Source organism: Ranitomeya variabilis, chromosome 2, assembly GCF_051348905.1.
Source record: "Ranitomeya variabilis isolate aRanVar5 chromosome 2, aRanVar5.hap1, whole genome shotgun sequence".
Taxonomy (NCBI): Eukaryota; Metazoa; Chordata; class Amphibia; order Anura; family Dendrobatidae; genus Ranitomeya; species Ranitomeya variabilis.
Window position 1 is genome coordinate 1063402262 of NC_135233.1, and position 27253 is coordinate 1063429514.

The following is a 27253-nucleotide window of genomic DNA, read 5'->3' on the forward strand; positions in this document are numbered from 1 at the left end:
CTACAGCACAAGCAGTTTGGGGGTTAATATTCCCTCCCTAACTATATCCCTTCTGCTGCAGCAACCTCTCCCTATGCTAAGATCAGCAGCAGTAAGATGGCGGTCGGCGTGCACGCCCCTTTATAGCCCCTGTGACGCAGCAGAAAGCAAGCCAATCACTGTCATGCCCTTCTCTAAGATGGTGGGGACTGAGACCTATGTCATCACGCTGCCCACACTCTTTCATTGGCTGAAAAATGGCGCTGAAAGCGTAATATGAAACGCGACTTTTGCGCGCAGATCGCCGACCTCATGGCCAATCACACACTAGGATCGGGTCGGGTTTCATGAAACCCAACTTTGCCGAAAGTCGGCGATTTTTGAATTTGTCCGATCCATTTGGCTCAACCCTAGTGCTTAGAGTCATTGTTTTTTTGGAAGGTGAACCTTCAGCCAAGTCTGAGGTCCAGAGCACTCTGAAAGAGGTTTTCATCCAGGATATCTCTGTACTTGGCTGCATTCATGTTTCCTTCAATGGCAACCAGTCGTCCTGCCCATCAACTAAAAAACACCCCCATAGCATGATGCTGCCACCACCGTGTTTCACTGTTGGGATTGTATTAGGCAGGTGATGAGCAGTGCCTGGTTTTCTTCACACATACCACTTAGAATTATCACCAAAAAGGTCTATCTTTGTCTCATCAGACCAGAGAAGCTTATTTTTCATAGTCTGGGAGTCCTTCATGTATTTTTTTTAGAAAACTCTATGCGGGCTTTCATATGTCTTGCACTGAGGAGAGACTTCCGTCGGGCCACTCTGCCATAAAGGCCTTTGTGGAACTTTCTTCCATCTCCCTACTGCATCTCTGAAGCTCAGCAACAGTGATCTTGGGGTTTTTCTTTACCTCTCTCACCAAGGCTTTTCTCCCACGATTAGTGTTGAGCGATACCGTCCGATACTTGAAAGTATCGGTATCGGAAAGTATCGGCCGATACTGGCAAAGTATCGGATCTAATCCGATACCGATACCCGATACCAATACAAGTCACTGGGACTCAAGTATCGGACGGTATCCCTGATGGTTCCCAGGGTCTGAAGGAGAGGAAACTCTCCTTCAGGCCCTGGGATCCATATTAATGTGTAAAAGAAAGAATTAAAATAAAAAATATTGCTATACTCACCTCTCCGACGCAGCCTGGACCTCACCGAGGGAACCGGCAGCGTTCTTTGCTTAAAATGCGCGCGTTTACTTCCTTCCGTGACGTCACGGCTTGTGATTGGTTGCGTGCCGCCCATGTGACCGCGACGCGACCAATCACAGCAAGCCGTGACGTAATTTCAGGTCCTGAATGCAGAATTAGGCATTCAGGACCTGAAATTACGTCACGGCTTGCTGTGATTGGTCGCGTCGCGGTCACATGGGCGGCACGCAACCAATCACAAGCCGTGACATAATTTTAAAATGCGCGCGTTTCCTGCCTCCCGTGACGTCACGGCTTGTGATTGGTCGCGTCGCCCATGTGACCGCGACGCGACCAATCACAAGCCGGAACGTAATTTTAAAATCCTGAATGCCTAGAATTAGGCATTGAGGACCTGAAAATTACGTCACGGCTTGCTGTGATTGGTCGCGTCGCAGCCACATGGGCGGCACGCGACCAATCACAAGCCGTGACGTCATGGAAGGAAGTAAACGCGCGCATTTTAAGCAAAGAATGCTGCCGGTTCCCTCGGTGAGGTCCAGGCTGCGTCGGAGAGGTGAGTATAGCAATATTTTTTATTTTAATTCATTATTTTACACATTAATGTTGTTTCGATACCGATACCCGATACCACAAAAGTATCAGATCTCGGTATCGGAATTCCGATACCCGCAAGTATCGGCCGATACCCAATACTTGCGGTATCGGAATGCTCAACACTACCCACGATTGATCAGTTAGTCTTCCATTTAAGGATTATGGAGGCCACTGTGCTCTTAGGAACCTTGAGTACTGCAGAAATTATGTTGTAACCTTGGCCAGATCTGTGCCTTGCCACAATTCTGTCTCTGAGCTCCTTGACCACTTCCTTTGACCTTATGATTCTCATTTGGTCTGACATGCACTGTGAGCTGTGAGGTCTTATATAGACAGGTGTGCGCCTTTCCAAATCAAGTCCTATCAGTTTAATTAAACTCAGCTGGACTCCAATGAAGGAGTAGAACCATCTCAAGGAGGATCACAAGGAAATGGACAGCATGTGACTTAAATATGAGTGTCTGAGCAAAGGGTCTGAATACTTATGTGATATTTCAGTTTTTCTTTTTTAATAAATTTGCAAAAATTTCTACATTTCTGTTTTTTTTAGTCAACATTGGGTGCAGAGTGTACATTAGTGGGAAAAAATGAACTTTATTGAATTTACCAAATGGCTGCAATGAAACAAAGAGTGAAACATTTAAAGTGGTCTGATACTTTCTGTACCCACTGTAGCTTAACCCCTTCACCCCCGGAGCTTTTTCCGTTTTCGTTTTTCACTCCCCTCCTTCCCAGAGCCATAACTTTTTTATTTTTCCGTCAATTTGGCCATGTGAGGGCTTATTTTTTGCGGGACGAGTTGTACTTTTGAACGACATCATTGGTTTTACCATGTCGTGTACTAGAAAACGGGAAAAAAATTCCAAGTGCAGTGAAATTGCAAAAAAAGTGCAATCCCACACTTGTTTTTTGCTTGCCTGTTTTGCTAGGTTCACTAAATGCTAAAACTGACCTGCCATTATGATTCTCCAGGTCAGTACGAGTTCATAGACACCTAACATGACTAGGTTATTTTTCACCTAAGTGGTGAAAAAAAATTCCAAACTTTGCAAAAAACAAAACAAAACAAAATTGCGCCATTTTCCGATACTCGTAGCGTCTCCATTTTTCGTGATCTGGGGTCAGGTGAGGGCTTATTTTTTGCGTGCCGAGCTGGCATTTTTAATGATAGCATTTTGGTGCAGATACGTTCTTTTGACCGCCCATTATTGCATTTTAATGCAATGTCGTGGCGACCAAAAAAAACGTAAATCTGGCGTTTCGATTTTTTTCTCATTACGCCGTTTAGCGATCAGGTTAATGCTTTTTTTTTATTGATAGATCGGGCGATTCTGAACGCGGCGATACCAAATATGTGTAGGTTGGGTTTTTTTTTATTGATTTATTTTGATTGGGGCGAAAGGGGGGTGATTTAAACTTTTATATATTTTTTTTTTGTCACATTTTTTTTAACTTTTTTTTTTTACTTTTGCCATGCTTCTATAGCCTCCATGGGAGGCTAGAAGCAGGCACAACGCGATCGGCTCTGCTATGCAGCAGCGATCATAAGATCGCTGCTACACAGCAGAAATGCTGGTGTGCTGTGAGCGCCGATCACAGGGTGGCGCTCACAGCCACCGGCGATCAGTAACCATAGAGGTCTCCAGGACCTCTATGGTTACAATGTACAAGCATCGCCGACCCCCGATCATGCGACAGGGGTCGGCGATGCGCTCATATCCGGCCGCACGGCCGGATGCGGTAGTTAAATGCTGCTGTCTGCGTTTGACAGCGGCATTTAACTAGTTAATAGCGGCGGGTGATCGCGATTTCACCCGCCGCTATTGCGCGCACATGTCAGCTGTAAAAAACAGCTGACATGTCGCGACTTTGATGTGCGCTCACCGCCGGAGCCCACATCAAAGCAGGGGACCCGACATCTGACGTACTATAACGTCAGATGTCGGGAAGGGGTTAAACGTTGCATAACATGAAGGAAATAAAGAATGTGGGGCTGTTATATATAAGTATCTTGTAGTGGGCTATCTTCTCATTTTAGGGTACTGTCACACAGTGGCACTTTGGTCGCTACAACGGCACGATCCGTGACGTTCCAGCGATATAGTTACGATATCACTGTGTCTGACACGCTACTGCGATCAGGGACCCCGCTGAGAATCGTACGTCATAGCAGATCGTTTGAAACTTTATTTCGTCGTCAAGTGTCCCGCTGTGGCGGCATGATCGCAGCGTGTAACAAAGATGTGCACGATATTCCCAATGTCCCGTATGACTTCTACATCGCAACTACGTCATGAAATTATCGCTTCAGCACCGTGCATTGCAAAGTGTGACCGCAGTCTACGACGCTGGAGCGATAATCAAACGACGCTGCAACGTCACGGATCGTGCCGTCGGAGCGATCAAAGTGCCACTGTGTGACAGTACCCTAAGAGCTTAGAGCTGCTCCCTTCAATTGCTCAATTAATATGTCCACCTTCTGTTCTGTAGACACTAGATAAAGTCTAAACATAGCTTGCATCTTTTCTCTATAGTCTCTTCTTAATTCATGGGCATCTCCTTTATAGCTTGGGAGCCATGGTGCTCCGAAATAATACGGCATAGTTAGAGGCATTGTGTGGGCCATGTTGGCAGCACAGCTATTGCTGGACAAATCACACTCTTTTTCCTCAGACATTTTGTACAGTTTATTATAGTCAGATGCTGGTACCGTTTGCTTACCCTCTTCCAGGGATGCTGTGCCTTTTATTTCGGCGATGCAATTGGCTGAGAAGAAGAAGACTTCCTTCTGGTCCTGTGCTTGTCCTCACTGTGGCTATTAACATATGTACAGTTCCATAAGCTCTGCAGTCACAATGGCTGGGGTTTCTTGTGCACCTTTCATTTAGTAGGATCCTGTTCGTGGATGCCAGAAAATTGTAATGCCGGTGCTGCACTACTCTGCCATAGGTCACACACCATGTGGTGTGCGGATGTTACCACCTTGCTATGGCAGAAGAAAAAGCAAAAGAGAATATAGTTTGTGATGCTAGGGTGTGCTGCATTCACTTCTGTTTCCTGGTAGTATGATGATATGTAATGCACCCGAATGTCCAGAAAAACAGAGAGGACAATAGGCTATAGATAAGCTTTACCTGTATACAAACACAGGTAAACCCAAACAATGATTTAGCAGAGATTCAATTCCAACACAGTAAGCACAGTTATTTTCCAGTATAGTAATGCAGATACATAAATGGCCCTGAGTACGATCTTCTGCTTATATGCACAGTCTCTCATACAACTGCCTGCAACTCAGGCTGTGGTCTCTCGTACAGGAGCTTCGAGTTTCCCTACCTGCTCCTCCAGCTCTCAGACTTATGCACACACAAGATGTCTCCTCTTCTGTCTCTAGGTGCCTTCATCTTCCTGGTTCAGAGCCCTCTGTGTTTCTGGGAGATGTAGTTCATGGGCATCCTATGATGTCTATTGCAAGCAACCCAGCATCAATATTAGGATAAAAGCACGCCATCCATTTCAGACCAACATGTGAGGAACCTACACTTGTCAGGTGCTTCACTCTTCCACCATTATATTGCACATACATAAAAATATCCATCCATTTTGTGCCCTTGATTAAACAATTATCCTTCACAGGTGCTCCCTGCACAATATATGACCCCACACTGTCTCTCTTATGATACATGGCCTTCACACTGTCCTCTCCTATAAAATATTTCCTCCAGATCCACACCATCCTCCCTTATGAAGTTTAATAGCCTGTGCCTTTCCCTCTCTGATCTGTCCCCCAATGCTCTTCTCTCTTCACCCTCAATATCATCCTTCCTTATGAGCTATGGCCTCCATGCTGTCCTCTTTTAACTGTTTACCCTTATACTGTCCCTATCACCACATTGTCCCCATCTTTACAGTGTCCCCACCCCATGCACCCTTTCCATATTGTGCCCCTCACAATAGCTCAAAAAGCATGTCACCTGGCATTTTCTTGCTGACAAAAGGAATCCTGGGACACGTGAAGTCTGGAGGAGTCCAGTAACCGTACATTATTCCACCTCACACAATAATCTTAGTAGTAGGATTGCTGTGACGTTCCTTTGTGAATGTGTTTTCATGGCATTGCCCATGTGGTCTACAAACCAATCTCTGGCTATCATTGCATCTGAGACAAAAGCAGAACTCATGGCTGTAAAAGATAGACCTTCATTCCAACCTCCATTGTTTTCTTGCTCTGCACCAGGATCGCCTTCGAGCGCAGTGGTGTGAGGTCAATGGAGCAGCTGTAGCTGGATTTTACAGTACCAGCAATAGAAATCTTATGCCTTTTTTCTTGACTGAATTTGAGTACTGCAACTTTTTTTGAAAATCTGAATTTTTTTCCCCACAGAAACAACTAAAAAGTGTAAAAGGCTGCAAAAAAATCCCACGGTATAACATTTGTGCTGTGGTTCTGCAAAGCTTTTTACAGCTTTTGAATGAATAAAAGTATCTTCATTAACAAGTACTGTAGACTATTCACACGTATAATCCACATAAAAGAAGCATAAAAAACACTGCAAAACTGCAGCTATTTGCTCCATTTTTACTCAGGGTCTTTACTGTGAACATAGCCTTAGGGTTAGCTCTAGTGATGAGCGAGTGTACTCGTTGCTCGGGTTTTCCCCAGCATGCCCGGGTGATCTCTGAGTATTTCTTAGTGTTCGGAGATTTCGTTTTTTTTGACAACTTCATGATTTATGGCTGTTAGCCAGCCTGAGTACATGTGGGGGTTGCCTGGTTGCTAGGGAATCCCCACATGTATTCAAGCTGGCTAGTAGTCGCAAATCATGCAGCTGCGGCAAGGAAAACTAAATCTCCGAACACTAACGTAACCAATACTCGGAGACCACCCGAGCTTGCTGGGGAAAACCCGAGAAACGAGTACACTCGCTCATCACTAGTTAGCTCTACATTTACATTGAGATAACTTTTGCTCGTGAAGGAACAGGTGGCAAATGCAAGAAAGTATGACTGTAAATTTAGACTACTGAGGGTGTGTAGCAATAGAGACATGTGGGAATGTATATGATCTGTGTAAGGCTTCTTTCACACTAGCGTTGTTTGCTGTACGTCGCAATGCGTCGTTTAGGAGAAAATACGCATCCTGCAAAGTTGTCCGCGGATGCGTTTTTTCCCCATAGATTTACATTAGCGACGCATTGCGACGTATGGCCACACGTCGCAACCGTCGTGCGACGGTTGCGTCGTGTTTTGGCGGACCGTCGGCACAAAAAAAGTTACATGTAACTTTTTTTGCGCGTCGTGTCCGCCATTTTCGACCGCGCATGCTCGGCCAAAACTCCGCCCCCTCCTCCCCGGACCTTACAATAGGGCAGCGGAAGCGTCGTAAGACTGCTTCCGCTGCCCAGTTCGGGCATCACTTTCACAACGCGCGTCGGCACGTCGGGCCGACACATAGCAACGGCCCCGTGCCGACGCTAGTGTGAAAGAAGCCTAAGGAGATGGACATATTGCTTAAGTTTCCCCTTGAATAATATGTAAATTGTTGTAATGTGTAATGTGATCTGTAATGTATAATGTGAATTGTGACTTATGTTAGTAATGTTGTTAGAGAGAAATGCCTGCCAGTAGGGATGGCAGTAGTTAATGTTTGGGACTAGCCCAGAGTGGGAGTGGATAGACTGAAGGGAAGTTGACAGTTTCCGCTGAAGAAAACAGACAGGACCTGTGCTGTATAGAAAGTGGACCTAAAGTCCAATGTAAGAAATGCTGCATTCTCAGGTGTTCAGAGTGAGCGGAGACCAGATGAAAGGGATAGCGAGATCCGGAGCAGAAGTGACTGAGAGACAGAGTGATTTTCCCGGGACAGTTCCTGGAAGGGGACGCTTAGCCACAAGGCCCAGGGTTTATAACGCCACGAGATAACAGCCTGGACAGGACTGAGCATGTGAGACTAGTAGAGTATCCATCTGAAAAGATAAGTATTGGCCATACTGGCACCATAGATCCCTTATGGGGAGAGAAGACCTGGTACTGCGGATTGAGTAAAAGACTTTTGCTGAACAGGACTGTAGTGTTGAGCTGGGAAACAGAGGACAAGTAGAGAGAAAAAGAGGAAAGGTGAAGATAGAGAACAATAGAGAAAAGAAAGAAGGAAACCGTGTGGAAAATGCTTCGAGCTGTGAAGAAAATGTTCATAAGACTGCGTACCTGCCACCTTTTGTATATATTCCCTACCAAGTTCTCGTTCAGTAAAAAGATAATTTTTGACTGTTGGTCTCGCTCACTGAGCTCTTCAACATCTGGTCCTGGCAAAGTAGCAGCATTGTTTACATGCAGCCTGCAAAGGTGTAGCGCCCTTACAGCAGAAGTCCTCACACCAAGCCAGGACCCCGACCTTCATGTAACGTGCCGGGCGGTAAGAGATAAGTTCTTCACCCACGGCTACCGCCCCGTGCCACATTACAGATGTATACATAAAAAGTAGATTTTTTTTAACCAAAAATTATTGCAAAAACATCAATAATGAGAAAATTCATGTTTTCCATCTTAGAAATTCATGGCTTTATGAAAGAAAGTGATATAGCCATTAACCTTAACCGTAATGCTAGAAAATGTAATGCATGCAAGTGGCCGAAGAACGCCAATGGAATCGTCACAGTACCATATACCATAGATCCTCAGTACTGTAAGTGCCTCCTATTTGTTTTCTCATTGTGCTGTTTGGGATACTTTGTTAAAATAATTTTGATTAAAAAAATGTAAAAGCTATCCCACCACGTCATGGTGACCCTATTCGGGCTATTTATTTATTTACTGCAGGGTATTCGCTCTTTTTTTTTCACAGGGTGATGTAGACTTTTCATATCCACTGTATGGAGACAACTGTACCAGGATGCTGTTTAAAGCAATTTCGTGACCAGATGTTACTGCAGATATTATTAACTAAATCTTGATGAGGTGGGTGTACTTATTATGAAAATCTATGTAAGAATGACTGTATAATCCTTGGTCAAAGGTTAATCAGTATTTTATTATTATTATTATTATTATTATTATTATTATTATTATTTTACAGCCATTCTAACATGAGTTTTTCAACGTAACTACACCAGTCTCATCAGGACTAAGATATATTTTTTTATTATGCAGTTTGTATTGTGAAATCCGGTGACAAATTTACTTTAAGCTCCCTTGCTATGGAGTTTACAAAGGTTTATGGACTTATTCTCTATATTGGCACCTTCATAGGTAATCATTTAGGGCCTTTCCTGAAAAAAAATTAAAGTCTTTTGCGTTGGATACCATTAAATAGGTCTATCTCTGTAATACAGTGCCATTAGTAGTCAGTATATGGGAGCACTCGGAGTTCCCACACAGTCGCTCAGCCCTGTATGTCATACTAAAGGTGCCATGAACATGGCTCTTCCTGCTTTTACTGATTCTAAAACTGACTCTGAACTCCTCATCTTCAGCGGCATCAGAAGTAAATATGATTAATGAAGCCTTGAAGGAATTTGAAGCGATGACCTGTGTGCAATTCGTGAACCGGATCTCGGAAGCGGATTATCTCAGTATACAGCCTGGAACGGGGTAAGTGTTTATGTTTATATACAGTTATATGAAAAAAGTTTGGGCACCTCTATTAATCGTAAGCTTAATGTTTTATAAAAATTGTTTTTTTTTGCAACAGCTATTTCAGTTTCATATATCTAATAACTGTTGGACACAGTAATGTTTCTGCCTTGAAATTAGGTTTATTGTACTAACAGAAAATGTGCAATCTGCATTCAAACAAAATTTGACAGGTGCATAAGTATGGGCACCTCACCAGAAAAGTGACATTAATATTTAGTAGATCCTCCTTTTGCAAAAATAACAGCCTCTAGTCGCTTCCTGTAGCTTTTAATGAATTCCTGGATCCTGGATGAAGGTATTTTTGACCATTCCTCTTTACAAAACAATTCCAGTTCAGTTTTGTTTGATGGTCGCCGAGCATGGACAGCCCTCTTCAAATGATCCCACAGATGTTCAATGATATTCAGGTCTGGGGACTGGGATGGCCATTCCAGAACAGTGTAATTGTTCCTCTGCATGAATGCCTGAGTAGATTTGGAGCGGTGTTTTGGATCATTGTCTTGCTGAAAGATCCATCCCCTGCGTAACTTCAACTTTGTCACTGATTCATGAACATTATTGTCAAGAATCTGCTGATACTGAGAGGAATCCATGCGTCCCTCAACTTTAACAAGAATCCCGGTGCTGGCATTGGCCACACAGCCCCAAAGCATGATGGAACCTCCACCAAATTTTACTGTGGGTAGCAAGTGTTTTTCTTGGAATGCTGTGTTTTTTTGCCGCCATGCATAACGCCTTTTTGTATGACCAAACAACTCAATCTTGGTTTCATCAGTCCACAGGACCTTCTTCCAAAAAGAAATTGGCTTCTCCAAATGTGCTTTTGCATACCTCAGCCGACTCTGTTTGTGGCGTGCTTGCAGAAACGGCTTCTTTCGCATCACTCTCCCATACAGCTTCTCCTTGTGCAAAGTGCGTTGTATAGTTGACCGATGCACAGTGACACCATCTGCAGCAAGTTGATGCTGCAGCCCTCTGGAGGTGGTCTGAGGATTGTCCTTGACTGATCTCACCATTTTCTTCTCTGCCTTTCTGATGTTTTTCTTGGCCTGCCACTTCTGGCCTTAACAAGAACTGTACCTGTGTTCTTCCATTTCCTTACTATGTTCCTCACAGTGGAAATTGACAGGTTAAATCTCTTAGACAGCTTTTTGTATCCTTCCCCTGAACAACTATGTTGAATATTCTTTGTTTTCAGATCATTTGACAGTTGTTTTGAGGAGCCCATGATGCCACTCTTCAGAGGAGACTCAAACAGGAGAACAACTTGCAAGTGGCCACTTTACGTAGCTTTTCTCATGATTGCATACACCTGGCTATGAAGTTCAAAGCTCAATGAGGTTACAAAACCAAAAAAAGTGCTTTAGTAAGTCAGTAAAAAGTAGGTAGGAGTAGTTAAAACAAGAAAATGATAAGGGTGCCCATACTTATGCACCTGTCAAATTTTGTTTGAATGCAGATTGCACATTTTCTGTTAGTACAATAAACCTCATTTCAAGGCAGAAACATTACTGTGTCCAACAGTTATTAGATATATGAAACTGAAATAGCTGTTGCAAAAAAAACAATTTTTATAAAACATTAAGCTTAAGATTAATAGGGGTGCCCAAACGTTTTCATATAACTGTATATAGCTGAGTGTATGTATGTGTGTGCATGTATCAAGCCATGCCTACCCCACATAGACCTGCCCAATCCGCATAGCCACACTCACTGCACATGCAAAGCCCCGTCCACACGGCCCACATTGTTAGCGCCAGTGGTGTATCCAGGGGGGGCAGCTGGAGCATGTGCCCCGGGCGCAGCCGACAGGGGGGCGCCAGCAGGTCACCTGATGTGGTGGTCCAAGGAGGAGGCTCCCAGTTGGCAGAATTCTGCCGCCCCCACACTGAGATTCTTCCGTTCTCTGAGCTGGCTGTCAAATAGACAGCCTGCTCAGAGAAAGTGCTGCGTGTCGGTTCCCAAGGATGTACTAGCGTCTTCAGATGCTAGTACCCTTGATCTATGCCCTGACCGCCGCGGCCGTTGGCACTTCCGCATCAGTGACGTGCCAGCAGTGTGATCAGGTCACATGATCACGCTGCTGACGTCACTCGCCGGCTCTTCACAGGCAGCTTTGCGGTTTGTGGTAAGCGCTCCAGCTCCAGACGGCTCGGTAATGGAGGCTGGAGCTGAAGACACCGCACTGCCAGAAGGAGAGATGCGGGCTGTGCTGTATACTTCTGTGTGGGCGGTGCTGTATACTACTATGCGGGCTGTGCTATATACTACTATGCGGGCTGTGCTGTATACTACTTTGTGGGCTGTGCTATATACTACTATGTGGGCTGTGCTATATACTACTGTGTGGGCAGTGCTGTATAATACTGTGTGGGCTGTGCTGTATACTACTGTGTGGGCTGTGCTATATACTACAATGTGGGCTGTGCTATATACTACTATGTGGGCTGTGCTGTATACTACTATGCGGGCTGTGCTATATACTACTATGTGGGCTGTGCTGCATACTACTGTGTTGTCTGTGCTGTATACTACTATGCGGGCTGTGCTATATACTACTATGCGAGCTGTGCTGTATACTACTATGTGGGCTGTGCTATATACTACTATGTGGGCTGTGCTGTATACTACTATGTGGGCTGTGCTGTATACTACTATTTGGGCTGTGCTGTATACTACTATGTGGGCTGTGCTATATACTACTGTGTGGGCAGTGCTGTATACTACTATGCGGGTTGTGCTGTATACTACTGTGTGGGCTGTGCTGTATACTACTATGTGGGCTGTGCTGTATACTACTATGTGGGCTGTGCTGTATACTACAATGTGGGCTGTGCTGTATACTACTATGCGGGCTGTGCTATATACTACTATGCGGGCTGTGCTGTATACTACTGTGTGGGCTGTGCTGTATACTACTATGCGGGCTGTGCTATATACTACTGTGTGGGCTGTTCTGTATACTACTATGTGGGCTGTGCTATATACTACTGTTTGGGCTGTGCTATATACTACTGTGGGCTGTGCTGTATACTACTATGTGGGCTGTACTGTATACTACTATGTGGGCTGTGCTATATACTACTGTTTGGGCTGTGCTGTATACTACTATGTGGGCTGTGCTGTATACTACTATGCGGGCTGTGCTATATACTACTATGTGGGCTATGCTGTATACTACTGTGTGGGCTGTGCTGTATACTGCTATGCGGCCTGTGCTATATACTACTGTGTTGGCAGTGCTGTATGCTATTATGTGGGCTGTGCTATATACTACTACGTGGGCTGTGCTGTATACTACTATGCGGACTGTGCTATATACTACTGTGTGGGCAGTGCTGTATACTACTGTGTGGGCTGTGCTGTATACTACTGTGTGGGCTGTGCTGTATACTACTATGTGGGCAGTGCTGTATACTACTATGTGGGCTGTGCTGTATACTACTATGTGGGCAGTGCTGTATACTACTATGTGCACTGTGCTGTATACTGCTATGTGGGCTGTGCTGTATACTGCTATGTGGGCTGTGCTGTATACTACTATGTGGGCAGTGCTGTATACTACTGTGTGGGCTGTGCTATATACTACTATGTGGGCTGTGCTATAAACTACTATGTGGGCTCTACTGTATACTGCTACGTGGGCTGTGCTGTAGACTGCTACGTGGGCTGTGCTGTATACTGCTACGTGGGCTGTGCTGTATACTGCTATGTGGGCTGTGCTGTATACTGCTACGTGGGCTGTGCTGTATACTGCTACATGGGCTGTGCTGTATAGTGCTACGTGGGCGGTGCTGTATACTACTGTGTGGGCGGTGCTGTATACTACTGTGTGGGCAGTGCTGTATACTACTATGCGGGCTGTGCTATATACTACTAAGCGGGCTGTGCTGTATACTACTATGTTGGCAGTGCTGTATACTACTGTGTTCCTCAGATTTCTCCACCACATGCAACTGCACCCGGGAAGGGAGGGGATGGGGGCAGAAATCAGGACATTATGGGGGCAGAAGAAATCTGAGCACATTATGGGGGCAGAAATTTGAGGACACTATGGGGGCAGAAATCTGAGGGGGGATGCCAAACTGATCCTTTGCCCCGGGTGCAGGAAGAGCTAGATCCACCTCTGGTTAGCGCACATGGGCGGAAACACATTTACCTCGAAAGCCACTCTGCAAAACTCATCGGCTGTGACGTCCCAGCCACTGCAAGCTAAAATCAGGGCCACCACTGTTATGATCCCAATGGCAGAGGATCTCTGATATTCCGGCAAGATAGCAAAAATATAAATACTGCTCTAGGGAGGTGGAAACTGGGCTAACCGCATACCTGATCCTGACACAAACAACTAAAAGTAGCCGGTGAACGTGCCTACGTTGGTTCTAGACGTCTCGAGCCAGCCGGAGAACTGACTACCCCTAGAGGGAAAAAATAAGACCTCGCTTGCCTCCAGAGAAATTGAACCCCAAAGATATAGAAAGCCCCCAACAAATAATAACGGTGAGGCAAGAGGAAAACACAAACGTAGAGATGAACTAGATTCAGCAAAGTGAGGCCCAATAGTCTAGATAGCAGAAAATAGATAGTGGACTATGCGGTTAGCAGAAAACCCTACAAAACATCCACGCTGAACATTCAAGAACCCCCACACCGACTGACGGTGTGGAGGGAGAATATCAGCCCCCTAGAGCTTCCAGCGAGTCAAAAATCAAATGTAAAGCAAGCTGGACAAAAACACTGAATAATGCAAACGATCCAAATTGTACAAAACAGACTTAGCTTTTCTTGCATGAGGCAGACTGAAAGGAATCCGGAGGAGACCAAATAGATCTGGATACAACGATGCCAGGCAAGAGACTGAGTCCAGAGGAGACTCAAATAGGAAACACCCGCTGCTTAACGACACAGCTGGAGCTCAGGCCTGCAACAAGACATACCTAACACAATACCGTTAGTGACCACCAGAGGGAGCCCAGAAACACAGTTCACAACAGTACCCCCCCCTTGAGGAGGGGTCACCGAACCCTCACCAAGACCCCCAGGGCGATCAGGATGAGCAGCGTGAAAGGCATGAACCAAATCAGCCGCATGAACATCAGAGGCGACAACCCAGGAATTATCCTCCTGACCATAGCCTTTCCACTTAACTAAATACTGGAGTTTCCGTCTAGAGATACGAGAATCCAGAATCTTCTCCACCACGTACTCCAACTCGCCCTCAACCAAAACCGGGGCAGGAGGCTCAACAGCAGGAACCATAGGCACCACGTACCGCCGCAACAAGGACCTATGGAACACATTATGAATAGCAAAAGATGCTGGAAGGTCCAAGCGAAAAGACACCGGGTTAAGGATTTCCAAAATCTTATAAGGACCGATAAAGCGAGGCTTGAACTTAGGAGAGGAGACTTTCAAAGGAACATGCCAAGTAGACAACCAAACCAAATCCCCAACACGAAGTCGGGGACCCACACTGCGGCGGCGGTTGGCAAACCGCTGGGCCTTGTCTTGTGACAATTTCAAATTGTCCACCACATGGTTCCAAATCCGCTGCAACCTATCCACCACAGAATCAACCCCAGGACAGTCAGAAGGTTCAACCTGACCCGAGGAGAAACGAGGATGAAAACCAGAGTTGCATAAAAAGGGTGAAACCAAGGTGGCAGAACTAGCCCGATTATTAAGGGCAAACTCGGCCAGTGGCAAAAAGGTAACCCAGTCGTCCTGATCAGCAGAAACAAAACATCTCAAATAAGTCTCTAACGTCTGATTAGTTCGCTCGGTCTGGCCATTAGTCTGAGGATGAAAAGCCGATGAAAAAGACAAATCAATACCCATCTTAGCACAAAAGGATCGCCAGAATCTGGACACAAACTGGAATCCTCTGTCAGATACAATATTCTCAGGGATGCCATGCAAACGAACCACATTCTGAAAGAACAAAGGAACCAAATCAGAGGAGGAAGGCAACTTAGGCAAGGGCACCAAATGGACCATTTTAGAAAAACGATCGCACACCACCCAGATGACAGACATCTTCCGAGACACCGGAAGATCCGAAATGAAATCCATGGAAATGTGCGTCCAAGGCCTCTTTGGGATAGGCAAGGGCAAAAGCAACCCGCTGGCACGAGAACAGCAAGGCTTAGCCCGAGCACAAATCCCACAGGACTGCACAAAAGAACGCACATCCCGCGACAAGGAAGGCCACCAAAAGGACCTGGCCACCAAATCTCTGGTACCAAAAATCCCAGGATGTCCCGCCAACACCGAAGAATGAACCTCAGAAATAACTCTGTTGGTCCATCCATCAGGGACAAACAATCTCTCTGGTGGACAACGATCAGGCCTATCAGCCTGAAATTTTTGCAGCCCTCGTCGCAAATCTGGGGAAATGGCAGACAAAATTACTCCCTCTCTGAGAATACCAGCCGGCTCAGAGACTCCCGGAGAATCAGGCACAAAACTCCTAGAAAGTGCATCAGCCTTCACGTTCTTCGAACCAGGCAGGTACGAGACCACAAAGCCAAAACGGGAGAAAAACAACGACCAACGGGCCTGTCTAGGATTCAGGCGCTTGGCAGACTCGAGGTAAATCAGATTTTTATGATCAGTCAAGACCACCACACGATGTCTAGCTCCCTCGAGCCAATGTCACCACTCCTCAAATGCCCACTTCATGGCCAACAACTCCCAATTACCGACATCGTAGTTCCGCTCAGCAGGCGAAAATTTCCTTGAAAAGAAGGCGCATGGCTTCATCACGGAGCCATCAGAACTTTTTTGCGACAAAACAGCCCCTGCACCAATTTCAGAGGCATCAACTTCAACCTGGAAGGGAAGAGAGACATCCGGCTGGCACAAGACTGGCGCTGAAGTAAACCGACGCTTCAGCTCCCGAAAGGCCTCCACGGCCGCAGGAGACCAATTCGCAACATCAGAACCCTTCTTGGTCATATCCGTCAAAGGTTTAACCACGCTGGAGAAATTAGCGATAAAACGACGGTAAAAATTAGCAAAGCCCAAGAACTTCTGCAGGCTCTTAACAGACGTGGGCTGAGTCCAGTCATGAATGGCACGGACCTTAACTGGGTCCATCTCCACAGTAGAAGGGGAAAAAATAAAACCCAAAAAAGAAACCTTCTGTACCCCAAAGATACATTTTAAGCCCTTCACAAATAGAGCATTCTCCCGCAAAACCTGAAACACCATCCTGACCTGGTTCACATGGGACTCCCAATCATCAGAAAAAAACAAAATATCATCCAGATAAATAATCATAAATTTATCCAGATATTTCCGGAAGATGTCATGCATGAAGGACTGAAACACAGAAGGAGCATTAGATAATCCGAAAGGCATCACCAGGTACTCAAAATGACCCTCAGGCGTATTAAATGCCGTTTTCCATTCATCTCCCTGCTTTATGCGCGTAAGGTTATACGCACCACGAAGATCTATCTTGGTGAACCAACTGGATCCCTTAATCCGAGCAAACAAATCAGACAACAATGGCAAAGGATACTGAAATTTAACAGTGATCTTATTCAGAAGACGATAATCAATACAAGGTCTCAGAGACCCGTCTTTCTTGCCCACAAAAAAGAATCCTGCACCAAGAGGGGACGAGGATGGGCGAATATGTCCCTTCTCCAAAGACTCCTTTATATAACTCCGCATCGCGGCATGCTCTGGCACAGATAAATTAAAGAGTCGTCCCTTAGGAAACTTACTACCAGGAATCAAATCTATAGCACAATCACAGTCCCTATGAGGAGGAAGGGCACTGGACCTGGCCTCATTAAATACATCCTGAAAGTCTGACAAAAACTCAGGGATCTCAGAAGGAGTAGAAGAAGCAATAGACACCAATGGAGAATCGCCATGAATCCCCTGACACCCCCAACTAGACACAGTCATAGCTTTCCAATCTAAAACTGGATTATGGGCCTGTAACCATGGCAGACCCAAAACGACAACATCATGCATTTTATGCAGTACCAAAAAACGAATCACCTCCTGATGTACAGGAGTCATGCACATGGTCACCTGCGTCCAATACTGAGGTTTATTTTCTGCCAATGGCGTAGAATCAATTCCTCTAAGAGGAATAGGATTTTCCAAAGGCTCCAGGACAAAACCGCAGCGCTTGGCAAACGACAAATCCATCAGACTTAAAGCAGCACCAGAATCCACAAAAGCCATAACTGAGTAAGAAGATAATGAACAAATTAAAGTCACAGACAAAATAAACTTAGGCTGAAAAGTACCAATGGCGACAGGATTAACTTTTTTCTTTAAACGTTTAGAGCATGCTGAGATAACATGTGTTGAATCACCACAGTAGAAACACAACCCATTTTGACGTCTATGATTTTGTCGCTCGGCTCTGGTCAGAATTCTGTCACATTGCATAGAATCAGGTGACCGTTCAGACAGCACCGCCAAAGGATTATCAGATTTGCGCTCCCGCAAACGTCGATCAATTTGAATGGCTAGAGCCATTGAATCATTTAGACCTGTAGGGATAGGAAACTGTTGTGAATTAGACTTTTTTGGCTCCCTCTTGTGGTCACTAGTGATATGACTCTGGGATTGTCTTTCCTCAGTTTGGCACCCACCTGGGTCGTTAGTCCAGGGGTGTTGCTATATAAACTTCTTGGATTCTCAGTCCAGTGCCTGGCATCGTTGTAATCAGTTCCTTTCTGTTTGCTCCTGTCTGCTGGTCCTGGATCTTGCAAAATTAAGCTAAGTCTTGCTTCCTTGTTTTTTGGTTATTTGCATTGCTATTATTTTTTGTCCAGCTTGTACTAAATGTGATTCCTGATTCTGCTGGAAGCTCTAGGGGGCTGGTGTTCTCCCCCCGGGCCGTTAGACGGTTCGGGGGTTCTTGAATATCCAGCGTGGAAATTTTGATAGGGTTTTTGCTGACCGTATAAGTCATCTTACTATATTCTGCTATTAGTCAGTGGGCCTCTCTTTGCTAAATATCTAGTTCATTCTTACGTTTGTCTTTTCTCCTTACCTCACCGTTATTATTTGTTGGGGGCTTGTATCCAACTTTTGTGGTCTTTTCTCTGGAGGCAAGAAAGGTCTATCTTTTCCCTTCTAGGGTTAGTTAGTTCTCCGGCTGGCGCGAGACGTCTAGAACCAACGTAGGCACGTTCCCCGGCTGCTGCTATTTGTCTGGCTAGGATTAGATATATGGTCAGCCCAGTTACCACTGCCCTATGAGCTGGTTTTTTGTGTTTGCAGATTTGGTATGTATTTTTGAGACCCTCTGCCATTGGGGTCATAACAGTATGCCAGGCCAAGGTTGAATGTTTAATGCATTGCAGAAGTGGGATTACAAGAAAGGAAAGTCTGAGGTTTTTTTTTTTTCTTTCCTCTCTTTTTTCCTCCCCTTTACCTCTGAGTGGCTTGTGCTTGCTGCAGACATGAATGTCCAGACTTTGATTACAAGTGTGGATCAGCTTGCTGCTCGTGTGCAGGGTATACAAGATTTTGTTACCAGTAGTCCAATGTCTGAACCTAAAATACCTATTCCTGAGCTGTTCTCTGGAGACCGATTTAAGTTTAGGAATTTCAGGAATAATTGTAAATTGTTTCTATCTCTGAGACCCCGTTCATCTGGAGATTCAGCTCAGCAAGTAAAAATTGTTATCTCTTTCTTACGGGGCGACCCTCAGGATTGGGCCTTCTCGCTAGCGCCAGGAGATCCGGCATTGGCAAATGTTGATGTGTTTTTTCTGGCGCTCGGATTGCTTTACGAGGAACCCAATCTTGAAATTCAGGCAGAAAAAGCCTTGTTGGACTGCACCACCAACAAGACGGACGTCTTATTCCTGAAGTCTACTGTGAGCTGTCCTGGGGGACTCTTTTCCTACCTTCCTTTCCTCCTAAACCATTCCTCTTACCAAAGTGAGGTTTGAAAAAGAACGCGCCAGGTCGAAACGTTCCTTATGGTCCGCAACCACTTGTTGTTTCTGTAAATTCACTTGGTGGTGCCTGTACACTTGAATAAAAAACAAAGAAAGTTTTCCACATCTCCAAGACTTGAGTGCGGCTACTTTTTGTGTATTGGACTTTGGATGTCTAGCCAGCACCTTCTTCACTGAACTCTACAGTGTGCCCATTATATTCCTTTTTTTGGCTATTTCTCAGGGGCAGGATGAAGCTGAAGTGTATTGCCAAAAATTTCGGAAATGGTCCGTGCTTACTCAGTGGAATGAGTGTGCTCTGGCCGCAAATTTCAGAAATGGCCTTTCTGAAGCCATTAAGAATGTGATGGTGGGTTTCTCCATTCCTACAGGTCTGAATGATTCCATGGCGCTGGCTATTCAAATTGACCGGCGTTTGCGGGAGCGCAAAGCCGCGAATCCTCTGGTGGTGTTGTCTGAACAAACACCTGATTTAATGCAATGTGGTAGAATTCAGACTAGAAATGAACGGAAAAATCATAGACGTCAGAATGGGTTGTGTTTTTACTGTGGTGATTCTACACATGTTATATCAGCATGCTCTAAACGCCTAACTAGGGTTGTTAGTCCTGTCACCATTGGTAATTTACAACCTAAATTTATTTTGTCTGTGACTTTAATTTGCTCATTGTCCTCCTACCCTGTTATAGCGTTTGTGGATTCAGGTGCTGCCCTGAGTCTTATGGATCTGTCGTTTGCCAAGCGCTGTGGTTTTGTTCTTGAGCCGTTGGTAAATCCTATCCCTCTTAGAGGTATTGATGCTACGCCATTGGCGGAAAATAAACCGCAGTTTTGGACACAGGTAACCATGTGCATGACTCCTGAACATCGGGAGGTGATTCGTTTTCTTGTTCTGCATAAAATGCATGATTTGGTCGTTTTGGGTCTGCCATGGTTACAGACCCATAATCCAGTCTTGGATTGGAAGGCAATGTCTGTGTCAAGTTGGGGCTGTCAGGGAATTCATGGTGACTCCCCGCCGGTGTCTATTGCTTCCTCTACTCCTTCGGAAGTTCCTGAGTATTTGTCTGATTACCAGGATGTATTCAGCGAGTCCAGCTCCAGTGCTCTTCCTCCTCATAGGGACTGTGACTGCGCTATAGATTTGATTCCAGGTAGTAAATTTCCTAAGGGAAGATTATTTAATCTGTCTGTACCTGAGCATACCGCAATGCGTTCGTATATCAAGGAATCTCTGGAGAAGGGGCATATCCGTCCATCCTCTTCCCCTCTTGGTGCGGGATTCTTTTTTGTGGCCAAGAAGGACGGATCTTTGAGACCTTGTATTGACTATCGGCTTCTGAATAAAATCACTGTTAAATTTCAGTATCCTTTGCCTCTGTTGTCGGACTTGTTTGCCCGGATTAAAGGTGCCAAGTGGTTCACCAAGATAGATCTTCGTGGTGCGTACAACCTTGTGCGCATTAAGCAAGGAGATGAATGGAAAACTGCATTTAATACGCCCGAAGGTCATTTTGAGTACTTGGTGATGCCTTTCGGGCTCTCTAATGCTCCTTCAGTGTTTCTGTCCTTTATGCATGATATTTTCCGGAAGTATCTGGATAAATTTATGATTGTTTATCTGGATGATATTCTGTTTTTTTCTGATGATTGGGACTCGCATGTAGAGCAGGTCAGGATGGTGTTTCAGGTTTTGCGTGAGAATGCTTTGTTTGTTAAGGGCTCAAAGTGTCTCTTTGGAGTACAGAAGGTTCCCTTTTTGGGTTTTATTTTTTCTCCTTCTGCGGTGGAGATGGACCCAGTCAAGGTCCGAGCTATTCATGATTGGACTCAACCCACGTCAGTTAAGAGTCTTCAGAAGTTCTTGGGTTTTGCTAACTTCTACCGTCGTTTTATCGCTAATTTTTCTAGCGTTGTTAAACCTTTGACGGATATGACCAAGAAAGGTTCTGATGTTGCTAACTGGGCTCCTGCAGCCGTGGAAGCTTTTCAAGAGTTGAAGCGCCGGTTTACTTCAGCGCCTGTTTTGTGCCAGCCTGATGTCTCACTTCCCTTTCAGGTTGAAGTGGATGCTTCTGAGATTGGGGCAGGGCCCGTTTTGTCGCAGAGAGGCCCTGGTTGCTCTGTAATGAGACCATGTGCTTTCTTCTCTAGGAAGTTTTCGCCTGCTGAGCGGAATTATGATGTTGGCAATCGGGAGTTGCTGGCCATGAAGTGGGCATTTGAGGAGTGGCGTCATTGGCTCGAGGGTGCTAAGCATCGTGTGGTGGTCTTGACTGATCACAAGAATCTGATGTATCTCGAGTCTGCTAAACGCCTGAATCCTAGACAGGCCCGTTGGTCATTGTTTTTCTCCCGTTTTGACTTTGTGGTCTTGTATTTACCAGGTTCAAAGAATGTGAAGGCTGATGCTCTTTCAAGGAGCTTTGTGCCTGACTCTCCTGGAGTCGCAGAACCAGTTGGTATTCTTAAAGAGGGAGTAATCTTGTCAGCCATTTCTCCGGATTTGCGACGTGTGTTGCAGAGATTTCAGGCTGATAGACCTGACTCTTGTCCACCTGACAGACTGTTTGTTCCTGATAAGTGGACCAGCAGAGTCATTTCCGAGGTTCATTCCTCGGTGTTGGCAGGGCATCCGGGAATTTTTGGCACCAGAGATCTGGTGGCTAGGTCCTTTTGGTGGCCTTCCTTGTCACGGGATGTGCGGTCATTTGTGCAGTCCTGTGGGACTTGTGCTCGGGCTAAGCCTTGCTGTTCTCGTGCCAGCGGCTTGCTCTTGCCCTTGCCTGTCCCGAAGAGGCCTTGGACACACATTTCCATGGATTTCATTCCAGATCTTCCGGTGTCTCAAGGTATGTCTGTCATCTGGGTGGTATGTGATCGCTTTTCCAAGATGGTCCATTTGGTATCTTTGCCTAAACTGCCTTCCTCTTCCGATCTGGTTCCCTTGTTCTTTCAGAATGTGGTTCGTTTACACGGCATTCCTGAGAATATCGTGTCTGACAGAGGATCCCAGTTTGTTTCCAGGTTCTGGCGATCCTTTTGTGCTAAGATGGGCATTGATTTGTCGTTTTCGTCTGCCTTTCATCCTCAAACTAATGGACAAACGGAGCGAACTAATCAGACTCTGGAGGCTTATTTGAGGTGCTTTGTTTCTGCGGATCAGGATGATTGGGTGACCTTCTTGCCGTTGGCTGAGTTTGCCCTTAATAATCGGGCTAGTTCCGCTACCTTGGTTTCGCCATTTTTTTGCAACTCTGGTTTCCATCCTCGTTTTTCCTCGGGACATGTGGAGCCTTCTGACTGTCCTGGGGTAGATTCCGTGGTGGATAGGTTGCAGCAGATCTGGAATCATGTGGTGGACAACTTGAAGTTGTCACAGGAGAAGGCTCAGCGTTTTGCCAACCGCCGCCGCGGTGTGGGTCCCCGACTTCGTGTTGGGGATTTGGTATGGCTGTCTTCTCGATTTGTTCCTATGAAGGTCTCCTCTCCTAAATTTAAGCCTCGCTTCATCGGTCCTTACAAGATATTGGAAATCCTTAATCCTGTGTCCTTTCGCTTGGATCACCCGGTGTCGTTTGCCATTCACAACGTGTTCCATAGGTCTTTGTTGCGGCGGTACGTTGTACCTGTGGTTCCTTCTGTTGAGCCTCCTGCTCCGGTGTTGGTTGAGGGCGAGTTGGAGTATGTGGTGGAGAAGATCTTGGATTCTCGTCTCTCCAGGCGGAGGCTTCAGTATCTGGTCAAGTGGAAGGGCTATGGTCAGGAGGATAATTCCTGGGTGGTTGCCTCTGATGTGCATGCGGCCGATTTAGTTCGTGCCTTTCACACTGCTCATCCTGATCGCCCTGGTGGTCTTGGTGAGGGTTCGGTGACCCCTCCTTAAAGGGGGGGTACTGTTGTGAATTAGACTTTTTTGGCTCCCTCTTGTGGTCACTAGTGATATGACTCTGGGATTGTCTTTCCTCAGTTTGGCACCCACCTGGGTCGTTAGTCCAGGGGTGCTGCTATATAAACTTCTTGGATTCTCAGTCCAGTGCCTGGCATCATTGTAATCAGTTCCTTTCTGTTTGCTCCTGTCTGCTGGTCCTGGATCTTGCAAAATTAAGTTAAGTCTTGCTTCCTTGTTTTTTGGTTATTTGCATTGCTATTATTTTTTGTCCAGCTTGTACTAAATGTGATTCCTGATTCTGCTGGAAGCTCTAGGGGGCTGGTGTTCTCCCCCCGGGCCGTTAGACGGTTCGGGGGTTCTTGAATATCCAGCGTGGAAATTTTGATAGGGTTTTTGCTGACCGTATAAGTCATCTTACTATATTCTGCTATTAGTCAGTGGGCCTCTCTTTGCTAAATATCTAGTTCATTCTTACGTTTGTCTTTTCTCCTTACCTCACCATTATTATTTGTTGGGGGCTTGTATCCAACTTTTGGGGTCTTTTCTCTGGAGGCAAGAAAGGTCTATCTTTTCCCTTCTAGGGTTAGTTAGTTCTCCGGCTGGCGCGAGACGTCTAGAACCAACGTAGGCACGTTCCCCGGCTGCTGCTATTTGTGGTGCTAGGATTAGATATATGGTCAGCCCAGTTACCACTGTCCTATGAGCTGGTTTTTTGTGTTTGCAGATTTGGTATGTATTTTTGAGACCCTCTGCCATTGGGGTCATAACAGGAAACCCCACCATCACATCTTTAATGGCTTCAGAAAGACCATTTCTGAAATTTGCGGCCAGTGCACACTCATTCCATTGAGTAAGCACGGACCATTTCCGAAATTTTTGGCAATATACCTCAGCTTCGTCCTGACCCTGAGAGATAACCAGCAACATTTTTTCAGCCTGATTTTCAAGATTAGGCTCCTCATAAAGCAAACCAAGTGCCAGAAAAAACGCATCAACATTCACCAATGCAGGATCTCCTGGCGCCAGAGAGAAGGCCCAATCCTGAGGGTCGCCGCGCAAGAAGGAAATAACAATCTTAACTTGCTGAATCACCAGAGGAACGAGGTTTCAGAGACAGAAACAATTTACAATTATTCCTAAAATTCAGGAATTTAGATCTATCTCCAAAAAACGGCTCAGGAATAGGTATTTTTGGTTCAGACATAGGGCTATGGATAACAAAATCCTGAATGCTTTGCACCCTAGCAGCAAGCTGATCCACACTAGAAGTCAGAGTCTGGACTGTCATGATTCCCCAATGGCATGGGAACATCAGAAACACAAAAATAAAAGACTAGCTCTCGGGTGATGGAAACTCAAGCTGACCGTGACCTAAATCTACAATGATGACCGGCAAGGAAGTGACTGGAGAGCAAGGCTAAATAGGGAACTCCCAAAACTGATGGAAGCAGGTGAGCTGAGGCAGAAAAGCACACACAAGTCTCCAGTACCACCAGCCACCACCAGGGGAGCCAAAAAGCGGATCACAACAGTACCCCCCCCTTAAGGAGGGGGCACCGAACCCTCACAAGAACCGCCAGGGCGACCTGGATGAGCCCTATGAAAGGCACGAACCAAATCCGAGGCATGAACATCAGAGGCAGTTACCCAAGAATTATCTTCCTGACCATAGCCCTTCCATTTAACCAGGTACTGGAGTCTCCGCCTGGAAATACGGGAGTCCAAGATCTTCTCTATAACGTACTCCAATTCACCCTCAACCAGCACAGGAGCAGGAGGCCCAGCAGAAGGAACCACCGGCACCTCGTATCTCCGCAACAACGACCGATGGAACACATTATGGATAGCAAAAGATGCCGGAAGGTCCAAACGAAAGGAAACAGGGTTAATAATCTCCAAAATCCTATAGGGACCGATGAACCGAGGCTTAAATTTAGGAGAAGAAACCCTCATTGGGACAAAACGGGAAGACAACCACACCAAGTCCCCAACACGAAGGCGAGGACCAACCCGACGCTGGCGGTTAGCAAACCGCTGAGTCCTCTCCTGGGACAAATTCAAATTGTTCACCACTTGTTCCCAAATCCGATACAACCGATCCACCACAGCATCTACTCCAGGACAATCCGAAGACTCCACCTGACCAGAAGAAAAACGGGGATGAAACCCCGAATTGCAAAAGAAAGGGGAAACCAAAGTGGCAGAACTGGCCCGATTATTAAGAGCAAACTCCGCCAACGGCAAAAAGGCAACCCAATCATCCTGATCCGCAGACACAAAACACCTCAAATACGTCTCCAAAGTTTGATTAGTTCGCTCCGTCTGGCCATTAGTCTGAGGATGGAAGGCAGACGAAAAAGACAAATCAATGCCCAACCTGGCACAGAATGCCCGCCAAAATCTAGAAACGAACTGGGTACCCCTATCAGAAACGATATTTTCAGGAATACCATGCAAGCGAACCACATTTTGAAAAAACAAAGGAACCAACTCAGACGAGGAAGGCAACTTCGGCAATGGCACCAAATGAACCATCTTAGAAAAACGGTCACACACCACCCAGATAACAGACATCCTCTGAGAGACAGGAAGATCAGAAATAAAGTCCATCGAGATGTGCGTCCAAGGCCTCTTCGGAATAGGCAAGGGCAACAACAACCCACTAGCCCTAGAACAACAAGGCTTGGCCCGAGCACACACATCACAAGACTGCACAAAAACACGCACATCACGAGACAGAGATGGCCACCAGAAGGATCTAGCCACCAAATCCCTGGTACCAAAAATTCCAGGATGACCCGCCAGCGTAGAAGAATGAACCTCCGAGATGACTCTACTGGTCCAATCATCAGGAACAAACAGTCTACCAGGTGGACAGCGATCAGGTCTATCCGCCTGAAACTCTTGCAAAGCACGTCGCAGATCTGGGGAAATAGCGGATAATATCACCCCATCCTTAAGGATACCTGTAGGTTCCGAATCACCAGGGGAATCAGGCTCAAAGCTCCTTAACATATTCTCGCATGGCAGCATGCTCAGGTACAGATAGGTTAAACAAACGACCCTTTGGAAATTTACTGCCTGGAATCAGATCTATGGCGCAATCACACTCTCTGTGGGGAGGGAGAGAACCAATTTTAGGCTCTTCAAAAATATCCCCAAAATCCGACAAAAATGCAGGAATCTCAGAGGGAATAGATGACGAGATAGGAACCAAAGGTATGTCCCCATGAGCCCCCCGACATCCCCAGCTTAACACAGACATAGTTTTCCAGTCCAGTACTGGGTTATGAGATTGTAACCATGGTAATCCAAGCACTAAAACATCATGTAAATTATACAACACGAGGAAGCGAATCATCTCCTGATGGTCTGGAGTCATACGCATAGTCACTTGCGTCCAGAACTGTGGTCTATTACAAGCCAGAGGTGTAGAATCAATACCCTTCAGAGGTATAGGGACTTCCAGAGGCTCCAAATCAAACCCACAGCGCCTGGCGAAGGACCAATCCATGAGACTCAGAGCGGCGCCAGAGTCCACATAGGCATCCACGGTAATAACAGATAATGAACAAATCAGAGTTACAGACAGAAGAAATTTAGACTGTAAAGTGCCAATAGAAACAGACTTGTCAACCTTCCTAGTACGTTTAGAGCATGCTGATATAACATGCGCGGAATCACCACAGTAGAAGCACAAGCCATTTTTGCGCCTATAATTCTGCCGCTCGCTTCTTGACAGAATTCTGTCACATTGCATTTTCTCTGGCGTCCCTTCAGAAGATACCGCCAAATGGTGCACGGGTTTGCGCTCCCGCAAACGCCGATCAATCTGAATCGCCATTGTCATGGACTCATTCAGACCTGTGGGCGTAGGAAACCCCACCATGACATCCTTAACGGCATCAGAAAGGCCCTCTCTGAAATTTGCCGCTAGGGCACACTCATTCCACTGAGTAAGCACAGACCATTTACGAAATTTTTGGCAGTATATCTCAGCTTCATC

General features: G+C 45.8%; 1 protein-coding gene across 1 annotated transcript in view; it reads left to right on the plus strand.

Annotated features, from left to right (window-relative positions):
• Positions 1–27253, plus strand: part of LOC143809005 (astacin-like metalloendopeptidase) — an 88775-nt gene that overhangs the window by 20428 nt on the left and 41094 nt on the right. Inside the window, exons 4-5 of the mRNA XM_077292185.1 lie at positions 8330–8464; positions 9252–9369. Coding sequence (XP_077148300.1) covers positions 8330–8464; positions 9252–9369 — 253 coding nt within the window. The remainder of the gene's footprint in view (positions 1–8329; positions 8465–9251; positions 9370–27253) is intronic.